At 42.8% G+C, this 19,777-nt stretch overlaps 1 protein-coding gene across 1 annotated transcript in view; it reads right to left on the bottom strand.

Annotated features, from left to right (window-relative positions):
- mboat2a (membrane bound O-acyltransferase domain containing 2a) overlaps positions 1-17,698 on the bottom strand; it is an 82,582-nt gene extending 64,884 nt beyond the window's left edge. Inside the window, exon 1 of the mRNA XM_080413724.1 lies at positions 17,384-17,698. Coding sequence (XP_080269850.1) covers positions 17,384-17,467 — 84 coding nt within the window. The 5' untranslated portion in view covers positions 17,468-17,698. The remainder of the gene's footprint in view (positions 1-17,383) is intronic.
- Positions 17,699-19,777: the final 2,079 nt, after the last annotated feature.

The raw sequence follows: 19,777 nt of genomic DNA, 5'->3' as shown, positions 1-19,777 counted from the left end.
GATTGCAGCCCGAGGCTCTATGGCAGTGGTTCCCAAACTTTTTAGCTCGAGACACAAAAGGTGACATTTTGATGTCTTCCCGAGACCCAAACTAGTGAAAATAGCCGATTTACAAGCTCACAACACGTCGATGCGACGTGTTGTGAGCTTGTAGATCGGCTATTTTCACTTCTTAAAAGCATTTTTTCCCCCTTTAATTAATGCCAGCAGGCCACAGAATTTCACGTGTTTTATACTTTTAACAATATTTAACTGAAAATGTTACAATGGAAGTCAAAGGGGCTGCTGTGCTCGTGCTGAAACCTCGCCCCAAATCTGGAGTCATACGTCACTGATAGACGACCTGGTCCGACATGGATGACACAGGTTGGTCACAAAGTCCAAGATCCACATTGGAGCCACGCCGTTCCTGTGTGGATCCTGAGACACAAGTTCCTAGGTTGTCGTTTGTTTTTAGATTTTTTTACCGGCTATGAAATAAAATGTGTGTACATAGCCTTTCTATGTCACGTATCATACATACAGTTGATCTGCATAATAACATTATGGTGGTGACTGGTGACAATTTGCTCTGAAACAGTGGTCAGAGCAGATTGCAAAGCTGGAGAGACAGGGAGACCCCTGTTACTGAACAAACACTCAGCATTGTTTTTCAGCACTTAAACTTATTGTGTTGCAAAAACAAAATCCCCCACCAAAGTATCTTCTGAAACATAAAAGATGTAGCCACAGTTGGTGCTTGGCTGGTGTTAATTTCGGACCTGAAGTTGTGTGTACAACTGTACATGCATCTGCGTGCGAGAGAGTGTGTGTGTGTGTGGATGTGGAGGATGTACAGTATGTGACGGAAAAGATAAATTTAGACTACCATTAGCATGAAGCTCTTTTTCCACGTCGCTGAGCTACAACACAGCCCATGTGTACTGTACCCCGTCCTGTTGTGTACGTGCGGGCACGTGGTTTGGAAGGCCAGCCCCCGCCCTTCCCTCCGCACAAGCCATCTCATTTACATTAGCCGTTGTTCAGAATGACTCATGCACACACTCACTCACAGGGCTGCCAACCTGAGTGGCTGGGGGAAAGAAGCAAAGTTTCCGAGGTCTCATGATTTATATTTACTGTATATACAGTATGTGTTGCTTACAACGCAATGTATTGTGTGAGCTTGTATATCTGCTATATTTGGTGTGCGACACCGGCTCGCAACTAAGTATAAACCAGGCATGACATATCACAGTCAGCTGCCCAAACAAAGGAAGATTATTGTACCGGTATGTGCAAAATGCTATCAAATAAATCTGTGGGGAATATACAGCATATACTGCGTGTGTGATATGTATGTATGTATGTACTGTATGTACTGTATGTACTGTATGTACTGTATATGTATATGTATATGTATATGTATATGTATATGTATATGTATATGTATATATACATATACTGTGTACACACACTCACACACACACTGTAGTCAACAGTTCTTTGTCCAAAGTGAGAATTAGAGAAAGTATAGATGTCCAATTCTCACTAAGGATTAAAAATGGCTTACGACAGCACCAGAGAGGAGTTAGGATGAGGTAAGGAAGAGAAAAAGAGAGGGAATGGTATCTGTAATGGAAATAAAGACAGCAGGGTGTTCTACGATGACAAACTCTTACTAGCAATCGAGATATGCTGTATGCAGGCTTAGTTAAATGCGTGAAATTAGAACAGACCTATTGTGTGAATAATGTCTATCCCCAAACAAGTCGAATAAGAGCTAGCTCAGACTTTGCGGCAGCCACTCGATAATCTGCTATTTTCGTCAGGCGAAGCAGTCGCGTGACAACGTTACACTTAGGCTTAATACGGGTGAGCACACACAGGGAATCATGATGTGCAAAAAGGTCAGACACAACCTCTGTCGTGGTGCAGTCATTTCTAATGCCAGTCAGAAAGCCCACACAGAGAGCACCATAGGCCATGCGGTGAATAAAGGCACAGCAACGCCTCTTTCACTTCAGGCAGCTGAAGAAGTTTGGCACGGGGCCCAAGAATCCTACGGGCCTTCTACAGAGGCACCACTGAGAGAATCCTACTGAGAGATGCCTCACCGCCTGGCATGGGAATTGCACTGCCCTCCACCACAAAGGGGGGGTCACGACTCACGTCACGTGGACAACCCAGAGCATCAGTGGATGTGAGCTTCTCTCCATCCAGGACGTATACAGTGTCAGTAAAAGCCCATAGGATTATGAAGGACCTACACAGCCATCTCTATCGTGGACCATTTCAGCTGCTCCCGTCTGTTAAGCGGTTCCACAGTCTTAAGGCCTGGACCAGCAGGCTCCGAAACAGCTACTTCCACTATGTTACTAGGTTTATGAACAACAGACACTAAAGAGCTGTTGCTTGTCTGCCTCCCACGGCACACACACACACACACACACACACACACACACACACACACACACACACACACAAACAGGCAGCTGCGCACACACAGTCACACCTAAATGTGCAAACATCTTCACACACACTTCATTTATGAAGGCAGGACCTACACTACACACATGGCACAGTAGCAGCTTACTCAGATCAACCATAGTATTTAAACACATCCCACACACAGCCACCTACTGTACAATATGCATTACAGTGATGGAGGGGGTTTAGGGTACAGTGCAAACTACTGGTGCTTTTCCACTGCGTTTGTACCAGCTTAACTCGACACAACTTGGTTTCTCTGGTTTCCATTAGGCAAAAGTACCCGATACGTTTTTGGCAACACTTCAAATCGTGGGTCCAAGCGAGCTGAGGCGATACCAAAATGTCAGACTACTGATTGATCAGAGAGGATCATCACTAGAGTCACTGCATCGTGATGGACGGACTCCGTGGAAGCTTGTGAATAATACTGTTTTTACGGCCAGACATACGTGTATCGTTTTGCGTTTAGCATCTTCTCTTTGTTCTTTGCAAGGATGTCTCTAATATCATTGACAGAAGATAATAGTCAGCACATTTTGTTTGTCTGTATTTGCTATAGGTAAATCTACAGTCACATAAGACTGATTCATTTTGTTATTAGCCTTAGCCTAACTAAAAATACGTTTCTTTTTTATCCATTAATCGGCCAATTATCAAAACGATTAATCGGATTATGGGTTATTTAGCTGTTAATTACCGTTTAGATTTAATTTTAGGTAAGGCACGTTCTAACTACCAACAGAGACAATTAAGATGAATTATTAACTCAAAAACACATCTTATAATATTGTGCTCGGCTGCTGATTAGGTTACTGCTCTGCGGTGCTGTGACAATACCTGAATTTCCCCACAGCGATCAATAAAGGCCCATCTACACATTTAGACGTTCGGCACTCTCCTATGCAAAGGGTTTGGACATTGCTGTGACGACTGAGGGGGTAAACTGCTATCTGCAGTGCAACCAAAGCTAGTCAAGTCAAATCGAGGCGAATTGAGCCAGTTCTATGCGATGGAAAAGCGCCATAAATCACATTGATAGCATGAGAACAACAGTATTCTTGTTCTATTCACAGCTACAACAAAGCGTTGACTTGTGCTGTCTGTGTGTGTGTGTGTGTGTGTGTGTGTGTGTGTGTGTGTGTGTGTGTGTGTGTGTGTGTGTGTGTGTGTGTGTGTGTGTGCGTGCGTCAGATGGCAACGCTGACATGTTCCTCACTTCGCCTCATGCAGCGAGGCTGTCTGGTGGGAGAGACATCGGCTGGATCGACATAGAATGAAATAGGCCTTCATAATAGAAACATCTTTTTCCTGCCATTTTCTCTTGTTCGGGATAAACATACATTAATGGTCCGTTAGATTGCTTTATGTTGACGCAGAATCCTAAAGATTTTCCTACTCTACGGTCTGCTAGTTCAGCGTTATTAAAAGATGTGTATCTGACATTGGAGATGATGAAAAACATGCCACGCAGAATTGAACAACGTTCCATCCAACACACACACACACACACACTCACACGCACGCACACACTTGTGTGGACAAACAACCTAACACAGCTGCATCATGCACACCTGAAAGAAGGAACGCGCGCCGGGCACACACACACACACACACCTGCTTGTGCACATATACACACACACACAAACGCAGCATCAGTACATGTGGTGTGTGTGGCGGTGCGCTCCGCTCACCTCCCTGTGCTGAGCCACAGAGGCCAGTCAGGCTCTGATGGCCATGCCAGCTATTAATAGCCTAACAATCAGCCATTCCCCACAGGACCGCCAGCGGCCGAGGGCCAGAAGAACCGTGTGTGTGTGTGTGTGTGAACACTGCGTGCGTGCGTGTGTGTGTGTGTGTGTGTTCATGCGCACCGCTTCTGGTGTGACTCTGCCCGTGTGTGTAGCTGGCCTCCTAAAAAAAACATTAACTCCTTGACGGCAATAGGCTCTGTGCACAGCAGCTATATTGGAAGGAAATTGGGCCTCTTCCTTACTTCCTTCACAGGTGTTACCAATGATACTAATGAAGCCTCTGTTCCCTTTTGTGTAGCACAGTGGCTTCTCAAACTTTTTAATTTCAAGGACCCCCATAACTCTTAGAGTGTACAAATGGAACCAAATGGACCCGTAAGGGTCCATTTGGTTCCATTTGTACACTCTCAGAGTTACACATCCGTAAGGGTCCATTTGGAACCCACTCAAGGAACCATGAGGGTCCCTGGACCCCTCTTTGAGACCCACTGAGTGTTTCCAGGGAGCCAACAATGCACAATATCAGCACCCTGACTCTGTTTGACCAGAATGGAACAGAGCCTTAATTCGTATCATTGGCAACACCTGTGAAGGAAGTACCAAGAAGAGGCCCAGTTTATTTCCAATATGGCTGCCTGTGCATAGAGCCTATTCACCTGTTTCCTGGGCTGAGTGTGTTTCACTTCCTGTCGATTTGATCCAATGAAATCCAATGAAACTGGTCAGATGACCAATGAAATCGACAGGAAGTGAAACACACACAGCCTAGGAAACAGGTGAATATGACAGGACTCCAAATTTTGGTCAGACTATTCTGTCTGTGCTTGGAAGGAACAGGTATTCTGGGAGGGAGGAGTGAAAGGGTTTCAGGTGAGAACTACTGCTGATCAGGGATGTACAACAGCTCAAACATAATATACACCTCAGATTGATGATGGTGAGGGAGTCTGGCCTGGCGCTCACTAGGGTTACTCTGCTGCAGTACATCGCTATGCACACAAGCTCTATGGGCAAATCGTGGGCAAAAAAAAGGAGGATTGTGCGAAAGAAAAGAGGAAGAGAGTGTGGAAGGAAAGAGACAATCTTCTGTATATCATCTCCCACTGGCCTTGATTCCTCAAAAAGATATTGTTGCTCTGTGTGTGTGTGTGTGTGTGTGTGTGTGTGTGTGTAGGTTTTACCGATTTACAGTGCCAAGCATTGTCTGTGTACCCACAGCTGCACACACACAACGCTCTGTGCATTCAGTCAAGTGTTCCTTTATCCTTCCTCCATATTCCTTCCACATAATTAACATTTGTCAGCGAGCATTGTACTCCTAAAGTTATGCACATAACTCTCTGCAGCCGACTCCCACTGGCAGAGTCAGCTAATATAATATTGATGTCTCTATACCCCTCTCTCTCTCTTGCTCTCTCTGCAGCCACGATAGCCAGAATCTCTCTCCAACCAATACTGTAGATACTAATGCTGTTTTTTGGGCGCCAGGCATCACTGAAAATGAACGTGAATATACAATACTGCAGTAGTCAATGCAAACTGGGACAGTGAAACCAGATCAGAAGACCAAGAACCAGGCAGGCAGAATCCACTTATAATGATGCTTTCAGTGACATTATTCTGCATACTTAGCTTAGTAGGCTACGAGCTGACTAGCCTCCTCCAGCCTAGGGGAAGGGGCTACTGTAGACTACTAGGCTTGCTCATGTCTGTAATAAAACTAAAGCACACATTACTCCTCATTTTGTGACAAAAGATTGGCTGCCGAGATTGGCTGAGATGTCACCCAACGGTCATTCCTCTTAATACTTCTGTGTTAAATTGAGCATGTGGTGACTCGAGGAAGGCGGTGAGTTACAGTGCTGCCTCACATTCCCAGACCCGAGCAAGATCACTGGGAGATACTGCCTGGTCACCCTAGCTGTTCCTTAACTGTAGTTATGTCTAGGCCCTATTTGACTGCCCACACATAGGACTGAAACGTAATTTGTTCATAAGAAGTCATAGATGGTTAACCGTGGTTAACCGCCCACAGTCCAAAGCAAAGGTTAAACGTTTACCAAAAAAAGTCCAAAGGCCATCCCTACAAGGACCCCCAAATGAATAATATGTATTTGGCCAGGGACCCTCATCTGAAAAGATTTTGTGCCAGGGACCCCCGAAGAGATAGATTCTCTCTGAGAAACCCCAGGATGAAAATGATCGATCTTTAACCAATTCTCCAGTTTTTCAGTTGAAAATCCCTATTTGTGCAATGAAAATAGCACATCTATAAGCTCACACTACTAATGATATTTTTTTAATCTTTTGAAGATTTTCGCCTATAATATGCCCAAAATTGGGACGCGAGGTTGAGAGTAGTTAAGTAGGTTTTATCCTCTCTTGTTGAAGCTCTTCTTACTGATTCCAGATAGATACTAATATTATTTCATGCAGTTTCTGAACTTGCATGGAGCCACGACCAAATGCTTGACAGTTCCTGGCAACAACAGTACGTTCACCAGCTCAGTGGGTTGCTAAAATGTTGTCAAACAGGCACCCTCTAAAATGATGGAAGACATTGCTTGGAAGTTGGCACAGATGGGTCTGATGTTTGTAATCTATCCAACAGATTACTGGATAAAATGCATTCCTGTCAGCTGTTTGTTTGATATATTAGAGATAGATGTTGAGGTTCGTAGAGAGACAATTCAGATGTAAGTTCAGTTTAACCACATAAACACAGAGAGCTATGCACACATAAGTGCTCTATGATTTACGGCAAAACTATAGCTAAATCAGGAAAAGCTAAACAGCACTCATCAACATGGCCTTTTATAACTCCCAGTCACAGCCACCCCGACTAAAATTAAAGATTAGGGTTGCAACTATCGATTATTTTATTAGTGATTATTATCAATTACTTTTTTATTATTCGAATAATCGCTGTGTGTTTTCTTTGATAATTTGTAATAAAAGAAAATCAATCAAGATCAATGAATCGACTCAAAATAATTACAATAGATGTTTTATTATCGACTGGTACTTCACCGCCAAAATGACTTTTTTTTGCATTCCTTTAAAGCAGCACTATGTAGTTTGGGGTATCAGTGGCCACTTTGGACACAAATAACATGGCAGCAAACGTCTTTGACTTCATTACCCAAGATTCTCTGCAAGCAAGTCCGGCCAGAACGTGCTGCGATTGGCCAGTCTTCGATTTGACAGGCAGTTCTGCCTTGGTGCCTTGGCAAATGCCAGGATGAAACTCATTGTCTCCCCTGTACATAGTAGTACAGTCAAGCCCCTAGCAGAGACCCCCCTGAGTCTATACATTTATGGGAGGATGATTATTATTGCTTAAACATGTAACTTTATAATTTTGTGGGACATATGCTATATAGTTGTTAGAAAGTTACGTAGTGCTGCTTTAAGGTGAATGAGGAAAATAGGGGGCCAGGATTAACAATGGCAAAACTATACAAACTATATTAAAAAATCTGTTTATAAACTCCAACACAACTCTCAGAGTATAATCCAAGTGTCTTTTATTCAGTCATATCCCTATGACTTAAACAAACGCAGCTTTTATGCTGAATATTTTGTGTTTAAAATACTTCCGGGCTACATCGTCTCAGGCACGAACGACACACGCACATGTGTGAACTGAGCTCCAGTTGAAACCCACGGGCATGCACAGGCACGTTCCTCACTTCAGCTCACGCATGACAGTTTGTTTTTGAAGTAATGCGGATATGACTGCATTCAAGACACTTGGGAGTTGGGTTACTCGGAATATTAAAACAAATAGTTTTGCTATTATTTTTAAATTCAGTTCTACTCACATTTTTGGATTCTTCATTCACAGACAAAAACTAAAATTCTCCAGGTATTCAAAGCTTCATGGGGTGAGTAACTAATTGAAAAACATCATTAACTCCTTCAAACAATTAAGCCCTATTTTATACGTTATCCTACAACAGTCACACAAAAATAGCTAATATAGCCAACACATTGTGAGCTGGTAGATTGCTGTTGCACCCCTGTTAAAGATCAATTAATACATTGTGTAATGGAGACTATGTATCCTTCATCGGCTTACACTATGTATTGTGATGAAGTATTTTTGCGGCCTATCGGTAAAATAAAATAATAAAGTATGCCACGGATTTTGTGCATTCCGTGTAGGTCAGCCTTATTGTTCTAAGACTGTGAAAGGCATTTCTCCACTCATTAGCTCAGCTTGGATTTGTGTGAGGCCAGGCGTTTAAATGAGGTGGTCAACAGAGGTCAGGAGTCAGATGGACTTAAAAGCCGTAAGCCTGTGAGACACAGCCATAATCGCTGACAGAGTAAATGTATACTCGCGATAATCCAACTTTCAGCTCCGTAAAGAGCTGCAGGGTTGATTCAGGGGAAGAAGGATTTAGCAAATACTACAGTGCACTGAAGAAGGAGAGCAACGTCAGTTGCTATGATACGGCTTGTATGCAAAAGTGCATGTCTGCTGTGTGAAGACTGACGAGACAACCTTTAAAACCAGGGATTGGTCCACATGGCAAAGCTCTCTGCAGACAACCTGCACTCTCATACATTCAGTATGTTCAGGTTGAAAACCTTGCCACAGGCGAGCCACATAAGGTTTATTTATGAGCCACATGGGATCCTCGCCATTCCCATGTGGATCACGAGATTCATCCACATGATCGGATTTTTACCCATTATTCAGAAACATTCACACATCCACAGCAAGTCGATTGTACTGTACGTATAGAAAAATAAACTATGTACAAGAGAAGTACACTCTTAAATCTAGTGCTCAATAATAGTGCTCAAGTGTTTTGAAAAATTAATTAATAAACCAAGGCCTGGTCCTCTGTAACGTTGCCATAAATGCTAGGCTAATGTTATGTAAGCCTGTTAAGTAACTGACATTTGCTGGGTGGGTGAGAGGGTGTGCTATGATTGTTCCACCAAGCCAGTTGCTAAGGCATGTCACTGCTAACCACAGCATGAACAGAACAACCAAACTCCTACAGTAAGTCATTCCTGCTCAGACAGCTGCAAGATAAAGAATGGACCTATGTCATCTATACAGCCTCAGTGGGAAATACCATTAAATGTTATCATTATCCATATGACCATGGGTATCAATTAACATACATCTGTAGAGAGAAAAGTGTAATGTCCTGGTACTTTATGGCACTCCATAAAGAATAAACTGGAGATGAAAGGGAGGATTTTACAGGAAGTGTGCCTACAATCTTTTTAATCTGGACAGACGGCTCAGCCAGTTACACTGCCATTTTATGCTAACAATTTCCCACTCAGTGTTCCAGGTATTATTTGAAGCACGAAGCGACTGAAAACTATTTTAATGGAGCCGTCTGTCTGTGTACAGGACAGTATGTTTGTCACTCTGGATGTAATGACTCAATACACTAACTCAATATTTGACATATAGTGCAATTTGGAGATCAAGGGTCAAGGTCAGCAATGAGCCAGAGCCACACAGCTCAACTATGCACACTTCTAGGTTGGCCTTATTGTCCGTGGAGCCAATACAGGTGACAGGCACATATCTGTTGAAGGATGAAGGATCATCAGATTCTTAATTCTCTAGTTTCTGCCCTCTGCAGAGAGAGATTCATATTCATAAACATTGACTAAATATCCAAGGCTATTGAAATACACAATATGAATTCTTACAATGAGTAGTTTTCTCCTTGAAGGAATGAAAATGGATTCCTGTGTGACACAGGTGATCAGGCTCAAGGGAATCGGTGGCAGGAAGGCCGCGAGGTGTAAAAACCTGAATCGATTTAGCACACACAGTGCACACAAACTTTTCAGATGACGTCGCAACTTAGGCACAATCAATACTTGGACTGACACTTTTATTGGAGCATAAAGGCAATGAAGAATGAACCAGTGGCAATGTGAGGAATGAGTCCCCCACCTGCCTGACGCCCTCTCTAGGCTTTAACATTTAAGGAGAATCAGCTGAAATCTCCCAATGATTTCTGTCAATGGACTTGCACAAAGTCACACTTCTATGAATATTCAGCGGTCCACGCCCTGGCCAAACAGGCAATCAACCAGGGAGAGACTGCTGCCGATTATAAAATAGAGCTTTCAGGTTAGATTTAGTTCCATGCAATCTGGAAAACAGACAATAGATGTGGATTGACGAGGCTAAAATTGACGGACAAAAAAAATCTAAACCGAATATGCTGGCCTGGGAACCCTTCGGGATTCCACAGTCAAAGTTAGCTAATGTGGCCCGGGAAAGGGAAGTCTGGGATTCTCTGCTTGAACTGTTACCTACACGACCCAATTCCTGATAAAGGGTAGAAGACGGATGCATGGATGGAAAATTATGTTATTATCAGTCTATCAGAGGTTGCTACACATTCAACAACTGAGATGGAGAATGTTCACTTGCTACATCTACCATGCATGTACATTATAACACTGTTAACGTTAGCTGCTTCGTGTGTAACTTGAAGATGTTAAATGATTCCACGACAAAGTCTGTGTGCCGTGCCATCCAAGGAATCCATACTGTAAAATACTGTAAAGGCATTCCTGGTTCAGCATGGAAATACATCAGTCTCTCATTACACAACCACATCCCTAGAAGAGCGAGCGACGGCAACTGAGTCAGCGAGCGAGTCATGTGGGGATCCACAGGCAAAATATAGTTCAGACAGGGGGAGGGGAGGGGGGGGGGGGGGTTTGGGGCGATGAAGTCATCCGTCATTCATGCATTAGAGCCAGTTTGGCAGCTGCAGATATAGAAACTGTGATTGTGGAACTTGTAAGCCAACCCAATGGACACGCCCATGATGGAACTTTCAAGAACACAGCCTGTGCAGATGTGAAGATGACAGAGATAACATTATAGTTTATAGTAAATGTCAATGAAAGTCAGTATTAAGTAAATATTTATATTCTGACCAAGCTTTGATGGTGGGAAAAAAACCATCATCTTCTAGGTGATGTGACATTTACTTTCTGTTTGAACAGAAACACGGGTCAGATGTGAGTTCTGTGCACATCCGTCTGCACTTGAGCAAAGGTTCTCTCCCTCAATATTATGCAACGAGCCAAACCCCAGATCAATAGCCTTTGTTTCACTTCATCTCCAATAAACTGCCAGTCGAGATAGCATATTATTATTTACTCTAGGTAAACATTGAGGGTTGGTCTTTTAAGACCCCAAGAAGGCGAAAATTGGAGGAGTTTAAAAGCAGACTCCTCGACTGCGTCAAAGTTTCTCTAAAAACATAATGGAAGCCACCTGAGTGAAATTGGTGAAGAAATTCTAATTCTTTCAACTACTTTCGCCCTTCACCATTCCTATGACGTTATTCTATTGTGTTGTTTCCCCTGAGAAATTACACACTTGCTTGTTGTGTGTGTGTGTGTGTGTGTGTGTGTATGTGTATGTATGTGTATGTGTATGTGTATGTGTATGTGTATATGTGTGTGTGTGTGTGTGTAATAATAGCAGCAGCCAACAGCACTCCATTAGAGGACGCTGAGGGGAAGAGAAATCAATCGGAGGCCTGTAAGACTCCCCGGAGGGCAGCCAATTAAAGAGAGAGGTGGGAGGGGGTGCTGGGTAAATCCACGAGAGACCTAAGGGCTTAACACCGGTAGTCCTGGAGCAAATGTACTGGGGACCAGGGCCTGAAGAAGACTGCACAGCACAATCAATGTATTGTGAACCCCAGAATCTTAAAAAAAATAAAAAAAAATAGAATAAAATAAAAGGGGGGGAAAAAGATAGGCTATCATTTCTAAGAAGCCACCTTTGCAGAGAGTGTCCCCTCAAGGTAAAAAGGTAATGGCAATATGTTTATTAAGTTGAAAATCTTTTAGGAATGTGGAGTATGAGCTGGAGGGCAGGAAGAGCATCATGGGTGCCAGTGTTCCTGTCCAACACAACAGCTTTGTATATACAGTAACACACCATGTTGATCACGTCTCACAAACAGGCAGCAGTTAGGGGTTCAGTGTCTTGCTCAAGGACACATTGACACGAAGCCAGGAGAAGCCGGGGATCAATTCGAACCTTCTGGCTCTACCTGAGCCACTGCAGCCGCATAGCTACTGTAATGAATCTAAGAGCAGAGTTCTTGCCTTGTTCAAAGCCTCCCTCAAAACCCACCTTTTCAGATTTGCTTTCCCCACCCCACCCAACTCAAACCAAATCAATGTTTTTAGCCTTTAACTTTTTCGCTCCTCTAAAGTTGTTTATTTTGCTATATAAGTCTGATGTATTATTATTATAAAGTCAGTGGCACTTGCATGGCATCAAGAGGCGTAAGCTCTGTTTAGTATTATGTACACTACTCACAGTATGTCTCTTATGTCATCCGGATTAGAGAATTGTCAGCAATGTGGATTTCAGAAAGGCTAGAAGTCAAACTGGCGTCATGGAACCTAATGCACAATGGGCTGATGGCGAGTGCAACAATGACAACAACAAAAGGACTGTTATCATCATAAAAGACAAGGCCGTTGTTGACTGACAAAACCGCAATCCAATAATGTCACGTAAACAGTGGATGGATTGTTCAGCTGGCCGGTGAGCATTTTGTGGCCATAGGATGCAAAGCAGCATTATTCGTACACTGTGTGCTTTTCACCAAAAACCCGACCTTTAAGATCAGACGGTCAGAGGAAATCTACAGCACGCTAAAGCGAGGTGAACCACCACCTTGGGGGACTAAATGTACAGCAAGCGTTACACCAATGTTTAAAATAGCAGCAGTCCAGCTGTTCACAAATAAAACATTGATTGAGTTCAGCTCCTCTGAGATGAAATAGTGAAGCTGGTTTTATTGTATGACATTTTTTCAAAAGGAGGACAGAAACAGAAATGTTTTCAACCTAAGGCCATCATTCCTCAATGTCCACACTGTGTGCTGATACAGAAAAAACAGCAATTGATTTGTCTAATGTAGCCAATCTACTTGGCTTTCTCACAGTAGTTCTGATACATTTTACTGACAGGGTCCCTCAGCAATTGCTGCAGCTGTATATAACGTGATGTAATGACACATCATTGATTTTCACAGCCACAGTGTTAAAACATTCGCTGTGAGAAAACAGACTCAACCACCTGCAATTTCCAAAGGTATTCTGCTGATAATGGACACACTTAACAAACCAAAAGCCTTGAACCAAAGCATTAGATAATTACAAGTCACGTTTCACAAAAACAGAACATTTAAAAGGCACACCCCTACTCCGAAGGTGACAACACTTAAGGTCCTTACGCACCGGGGCGAATTCTTCATGCGAATAAATACGTTTTTTTTAAAAACCTTATAAAGTCCACATCAGTTTCGCGAAGCGAAAAAGCCACTTTTAATTATTCGGAACGAGTCCGAATTTTGCGTATATTCGCATATTCGCCGGTGTGTAAGGACCTTTATTGTTAACTAAACTGTGTTCATGTGTTCATCTAACGGTTAACCCAACATGATGTACCTGAAATAACTGAGCCATGAGACACAAGACTTCATGAGGAAATGTTCTGACCATAACAGTGTTGTGGATGTCAAATAAGTGGCAGTCATCAACCAGCCCCCTAAACACCTCAAAACACCTGGCCTAGCCTTGTGTAGGCGGCGTGATGTGAACAATAGGCTATGTGTGCACCAAGAGGGAGAGGGAGTGTGTGTGTGTGTGTGTGTGTGTGTGTGTGTGTGTGTGTGTGTGTGTGTGTGTGTGTGTGTGTGTGTGTGTAAAATAGTATAAGATGATAGAACAAGAAAGAGAGAGTAAAAACAGAGAGGAGGGGATGGATGGTGGCAACTCAAATTACACAGTTTCCATTATAGCTCTGTTGTAGAGCTCAGAGCGTAGTGTGTACAACACACAGCACACACACGCATGTGCGCACACACAATGTCATCTTACTTTACACACAATGTTGTGTGTCATATAAATGAGTTATCACACCCTGCCTGGCCAACCTGTCCAGTAGCGTGTCTCAAGTGCTTTATTGATTTCTACAGTGTTGACAATATCCCTGGCACAGCACAGCAGGGCACCCTGTTGGCAGAAACCTAGCAAGGGTGACACGTGCCGAAGAGAGGTGTGTGTGTGTGTGTGTGTGTGTGTGTGTGTGTGTGTGTGTGTGTGTGTGTGTGTGTGTGTGTGTGTGTGTGTGTGTGTGTGTGTGTGTGTGTGTGTGTGCCTAAGAATCTGTGTCCTCCTATCATGTTCCCCTTTACTCACCCACTATTCATTCATACATGAGATAATGTTCACGTTCATCAACCAAGCAAGTACGGATGGCAGAATGTAGCTCCAACACCAATAATAAACAAATGCAGGGCAAATCACTTTCAACCTACAGACCACTTCCTGCTATGTACACCCATGCCAACTATGCCAAACTCGTGCAATCCACATTATCTAACTTGGTAGTGTTCTACACTACAGTCATCCTGGTGAGGTGGGGCTCTTTTTGTTGATGCCAAGCAACTCAAAAAGGGGAAGTGTGATTTGATAAACATGAACTTGGGCTTAATTCCGTCCTATTCCACAAATCCCATTTTCAGGCCACACACACACACACAACACGCCCACTGGAAAGCCAGGTCGTTTGGGGTGAGAACATACGAGGAAATGTACGTAGGAAGGAAGGAACAGGTTCACACCTATTGAAGGATAATTGTGCGAACCATGGGAGAACATAAGATAACCTTTATTGATTGCCGTGGGGAAATTCACATAGCAGCAGCCATAAGTGAACCACAGGCGGTATACAGGTAAGAAGAGTAGAGTCAAGAGCCAAACCAAGATGGCTAGTAGGCGGGAGACAGTCAGCAATCCCGCACTAATGTCTCTCCTTACAGAAAACTCATGTTTAGACAAGTAAATTGGCTCAGGGTGGTACACAGATCATTCATGCAGCACTCAACGCATGTTTGCAGAAACTCAAATGCATCTTATCCTGAGGACTCGGGCCTCTACCGGTTTACACTCCCATGCAAATCCCACATGCATAGATCAGTGGGTCCAGTCGAGTGAATCATCCAAATATCTACACAGTATGTATGCTCGAAGAGGCACAAAGGGTTTCTCAGCCGGATGTAATATCCTCACCATTATGCGAACCCCAGGTGAAACGAACAAACAAAAGGGAAAGGCCAAGAAGAAAGACGGAGAGGAGAGGATCAATCCATCGATCCTTCTTCCACCAATGGAATGAGATAGAAAATGCAATGAGAAATGTGAATATAGGACGAAAGAGGAGAGGAAAATCTGAATTCTCTGTGAGAAGAATCTATTCTTGCCACTGTTATGTATCAAGAGGGTTTTTTGAGAATGATGGCAGTAATTGAAAACACGGTGTGCTGCTTCTTCATTTTCGATAAGACAATGAACTTCCTGCTATTACAAACTATAAGAGAACATGGCAAACATTGAACCACGTTAACCCTGGCGTCTCCATTTTGCACATCATTATTATTCTGCAAGCAAAACATTTCCAAGTTTTCAAAAACTTTAGCTGATCTACAAGCTCACAAGACAACACACTGCAACCCGTTTTGAGCTTGTAGATCGGCTATTTCCGCTGTTCATCGTAAGACAAAGTATATGGGCTTAAGAGGACAAGCGGTTAACATTAAGTATCTTTCACCCACGGTACAGTATGAGGCTTTGTAGGCTAGTATTTGGACAACTATTGCTCATAAAGATTATGGCCTCCACATTGTGTGAACATGATGTAATTGCAGTAAAACCTTTTAGCCATCATCTAGCTTGGAGCCAGCCATTGTGGTATTTCTAAATCTCTCAGTCAAGCCACAGTGTTACCACAAAGCAAAGGCAACATTTCTTGACAAGCAGTCAGATGACACTATTAGAGGAAGTGGTTGTTTTGAGGTGTGCTTCATTCATCCTGAGAGACTATGGGAGAAATTCAGTCCAAACAATGTAAATGTATTGATCATGCAGTGAGCTGAGTGCATCCCACTATTCACAACCCCAGGCTGTCCCTGGAGCATAGTTTTGATATGATTCACTCATACACTTAATGTATGAGTGAGTGAAGGCGTGTGGCTTGTGTGCATGCATTTTGAGGCGTGTCTTTGTTCTGTGTGGTCATCATAATTAATCAATTAACAAGCAATTACAATCAAAACGTACACACACACACTGCAATAAATCAATCTCCTGAAATATGTTGGGAGTCTGAGCAGCAGTCACCATGATGTCAAATGGACCACACCTTGTTACACAACACATCTTAGGGGGCTACGTCACTGCTGCGCAATATGACCAGCAGCTGATGAAGAACTTATGTATGTTTTCTCTCCCGATTTAGAAAAAGAAAGAGGGCTAACGTTTGGAAGACACGCGAGGATCAGTGTCATATAGATTCAAAAAGGAGATCAATTGTGGTGGTGGCATCTAGTCCTGCCATGACGACAATCACCATAGCAGTGCCATTTTCACTTCCCCTTTCCCACCTCATTGTGATGGCAGCGAGCGCAAGACCACAAGCACATGATGATCTGGGATTTTGAGGGAAAAGGGCACCCAACTTCTTCTCGGAGGAACTACAAGTTCCTGCGCCATGGTGGGCGCCGCCTCTGCAAAGAGTGAATGGATCGTGCGCTGCCTCGTCCGAATAAATGAACCAGCAGCAGCTTCAGGTGGCTGTAAGAACGACCATTGAATGGACATGGGAGTCCCTGACTCCCCTGGGTCCATTCAGTGGCCGTTCTAACAGCATCAGGAATAGATTAGGCTATGCGCACATCGAATGAGAAAGGAAAAGGAAGAAAAAAATCCATGCCCTGACTAGCTCATGGCTATTGTTGGTAGAGCACGGCGTTGGACACAATCATGCCAGCTCGTTTTTTAAGAAAGAAGTGCGAAATATCTATCCAATTATGCCTGTTGTCCAGCCCTTTGGCAATACGAGGGGGAGGTATGCATCATTGAGCCCTAATAGCTGCCTCTGCCCACATCCATAATCATTATAAACGTTAATCGAGACCCTCCAGTGGAGGGTCTCGATTAACGTTTATAATTATTATGGAGGGGCCTTTCCACGGTTTGATCTTCCATGATGAGCATGAGCCGGAAAAAATCCTTTGTCCCCCCCCAAAAAAAAAGATCTAGAGGAAAAAAACGCCCGTCGTTACCTGGTCAAGGGGGAGGTTGATGATGTCGCTGATCGGCTGTAATAAAGTGGCTCCAGTGCAGGATGATGTTTGAGTAGCAGCCATGGTTGACTGGTTGACTCCTTCTTCTTCTTCTTCTTCTTCCTCCCCTGCTCCGTTCCACTCTCTCTCCAGTAGTCTGTGTCCGTGGCCTGGCTGGCTGCTGCTGCTGCTGTGACGATAAACGGCTTGTGTGTTGTTGCTGTTGTTGCGACAGGCTTCCACTGGGCTGGACCACCATAGGCTGTCATCCACATCCACACAGCGCCACACACACAACACAACACAACACACAATACAATACAACACCCGAATAAAAAAAAGCGACAGTTAAAAAGCGACAACAAAAGATAAATGTGGGCGGGGCCGCGGCGCGCCACGCCCACACAATAAACCTTCCATTTTGGCGTCTGGCCAATCCTGAAGAGTGTTTAAAGTCCCGCCCCCCCCCCCCCCCCTCCGCCTAAAACTAGGACTGGGATTCTGTGGTACGACGGTGTCGCTCGCCAAAAAGCAGTGGTGGAGAAAGTAGCCTACTCAAATGTTTTACACTTAAGTAAAAGTATCAATACTGCAATGTAGAAATACTCTGTTGGCATCAAAAAATGTATATACCAAAAGTAGAAAGTATACTCATTCGGCAGAATGTCCCATTTCACAAGTTTTCAAAAAAATCTTTTGAAAATAGCAGATCTACAAGCTCACTATATGTATCACATGGTGACGCATTTTGGCCGAAATGGATATAGGGCTGAAGTGGTGGTTAATGTATGTTTTGTAATAATAATCAAAATCTACAAAGTAACTAACTCAAGTTGTCAAATAATTGTAGTGGGGTAAAAGTATAATATTTGCCTCTGAAATGTAATGTAGTGGAGTAGAAGTAAAAGTACCTCAAAATTGTACTTAAGTACAGTTCTTGAGTAAAAGTACTTAGTTACTTTCCACCACTGACAAGCCTGCAAGTGTCACCTCTGATTTAAAGTTGGTTAAAAAGGTCAAATCGTAGGCTATATCCTGTCATCATGAGCAAACTGTGACACAGCCTCATTCTCCTTGCACTGTAAATATTGTTTTTTCACATTAAACCGGAGTAACGATTTTGTACAAAAACTAAACAAATATGGACATAGCTGCTGATATTGCGTTATATTGACCTCTCCCATGTTATACAGACACTGTTATCTTTATATTCAGCTAAATTAAAACGCTTCAGTGTTTTTGCATCGACTGCATGCAGCCTGCAGACACAGCAAATAAAGATAATTTATAAAGATAACTTTTCCCGATTCCCTATTAGTGCAGACAAGCTTGGTCAAGATCAGAGGGAGGCAGACAAGGGTCTGTTGGGTAGTTTATTATATATATATTTTTCAATGATACATGATATATTGTTTTTGTTTAGGTCTACTGATGTGAAAGACATGGTTTGGAGGACGATATTATTTTCTTATGAGAAGATGTTTTATCTTTTTAGCCTCAATGATAAATCAGACTGCTTCCAATGGTTTTCCAATGGTCCAGTCAGTGGTGGAAAAAGTACTCAAATTCTTTACTTAAGTAAAAGTACCAATACGTGCAATATAAAAATACTCTGTTACAAGTGAAAGTCCGGAATTCAAAATGTACTTGAGTAAAAGTACAAAAGTATTGGCATCAAAATGTACTTGTACCAAAAGTAAAAGTACTAAATATTTGAAAATAGCAAATAGTAGATCGGTATAAAATAGGGTTAAAGTGGTTAATGTATGTTTCATTACATCATAATTTATATCTGAAAAGTAACAAGTAACTAAAGTTTTCAAATAATTGTAGTGGAGTAAAAGAAGTACAATATTTGCCTCTGAGATGTAGCGGAAGTAGAAGTATTGGAAATTGGAAATACTCAAGTAAAGTACAAATACCTCAAAATTGTACTTAAGTACAGTACTTAAGTAAATGTACTTAGTTACTTTCCACCACTGGGTCCAGTTTTGTTAATAATGAATCCATGCTGGCATGCTCCAGTACTGATTTGGCGAGAGGCGGGACTTAAACGCTCTTATTATGAGTGAATTCTACCAGCCAATCAAATCCTTGGATGTTTGATGGAGACCTTGATTTACAGTTTCCACAACCAATCAAATGTGGTGTTAAAATCCATGGTGGTGCCCCGCCCCCTCCCACATTCATTACATCCAACTTGCAGGGAGAGCAGTGACGCAAGGAGAGGCATTTTGAAGCCAGCAATATGCAGTGGTGGAAAGTAACGAAGACGTGTACATTTACTCAAGTACTATACTTTTGTGAGGTATACTTCTACTTTACTGGAGTGTATGTCCAAATATCATTACTTTTACTTCTACTCCACTACATCTCAGAGGCAAATATTGTACT

This window comes from Gymnoscopelus braueri (assembly GCF_963280865.1).
Source record: "Gymnoscopelus braueri genome assembly, chromosome: 19".
Taxonomy (NCBI): Eukaryota; Metazoa; Chordata; class Actinopteri; order Myctophiformes; family Myctophidae; genus Gymnoscopelus; species Gymnoscopelus braueri.
Note: the sequence above shows the minus strand (reverse complement) of the source record. Positions and strands in the feature narration are given on the sequence as shown.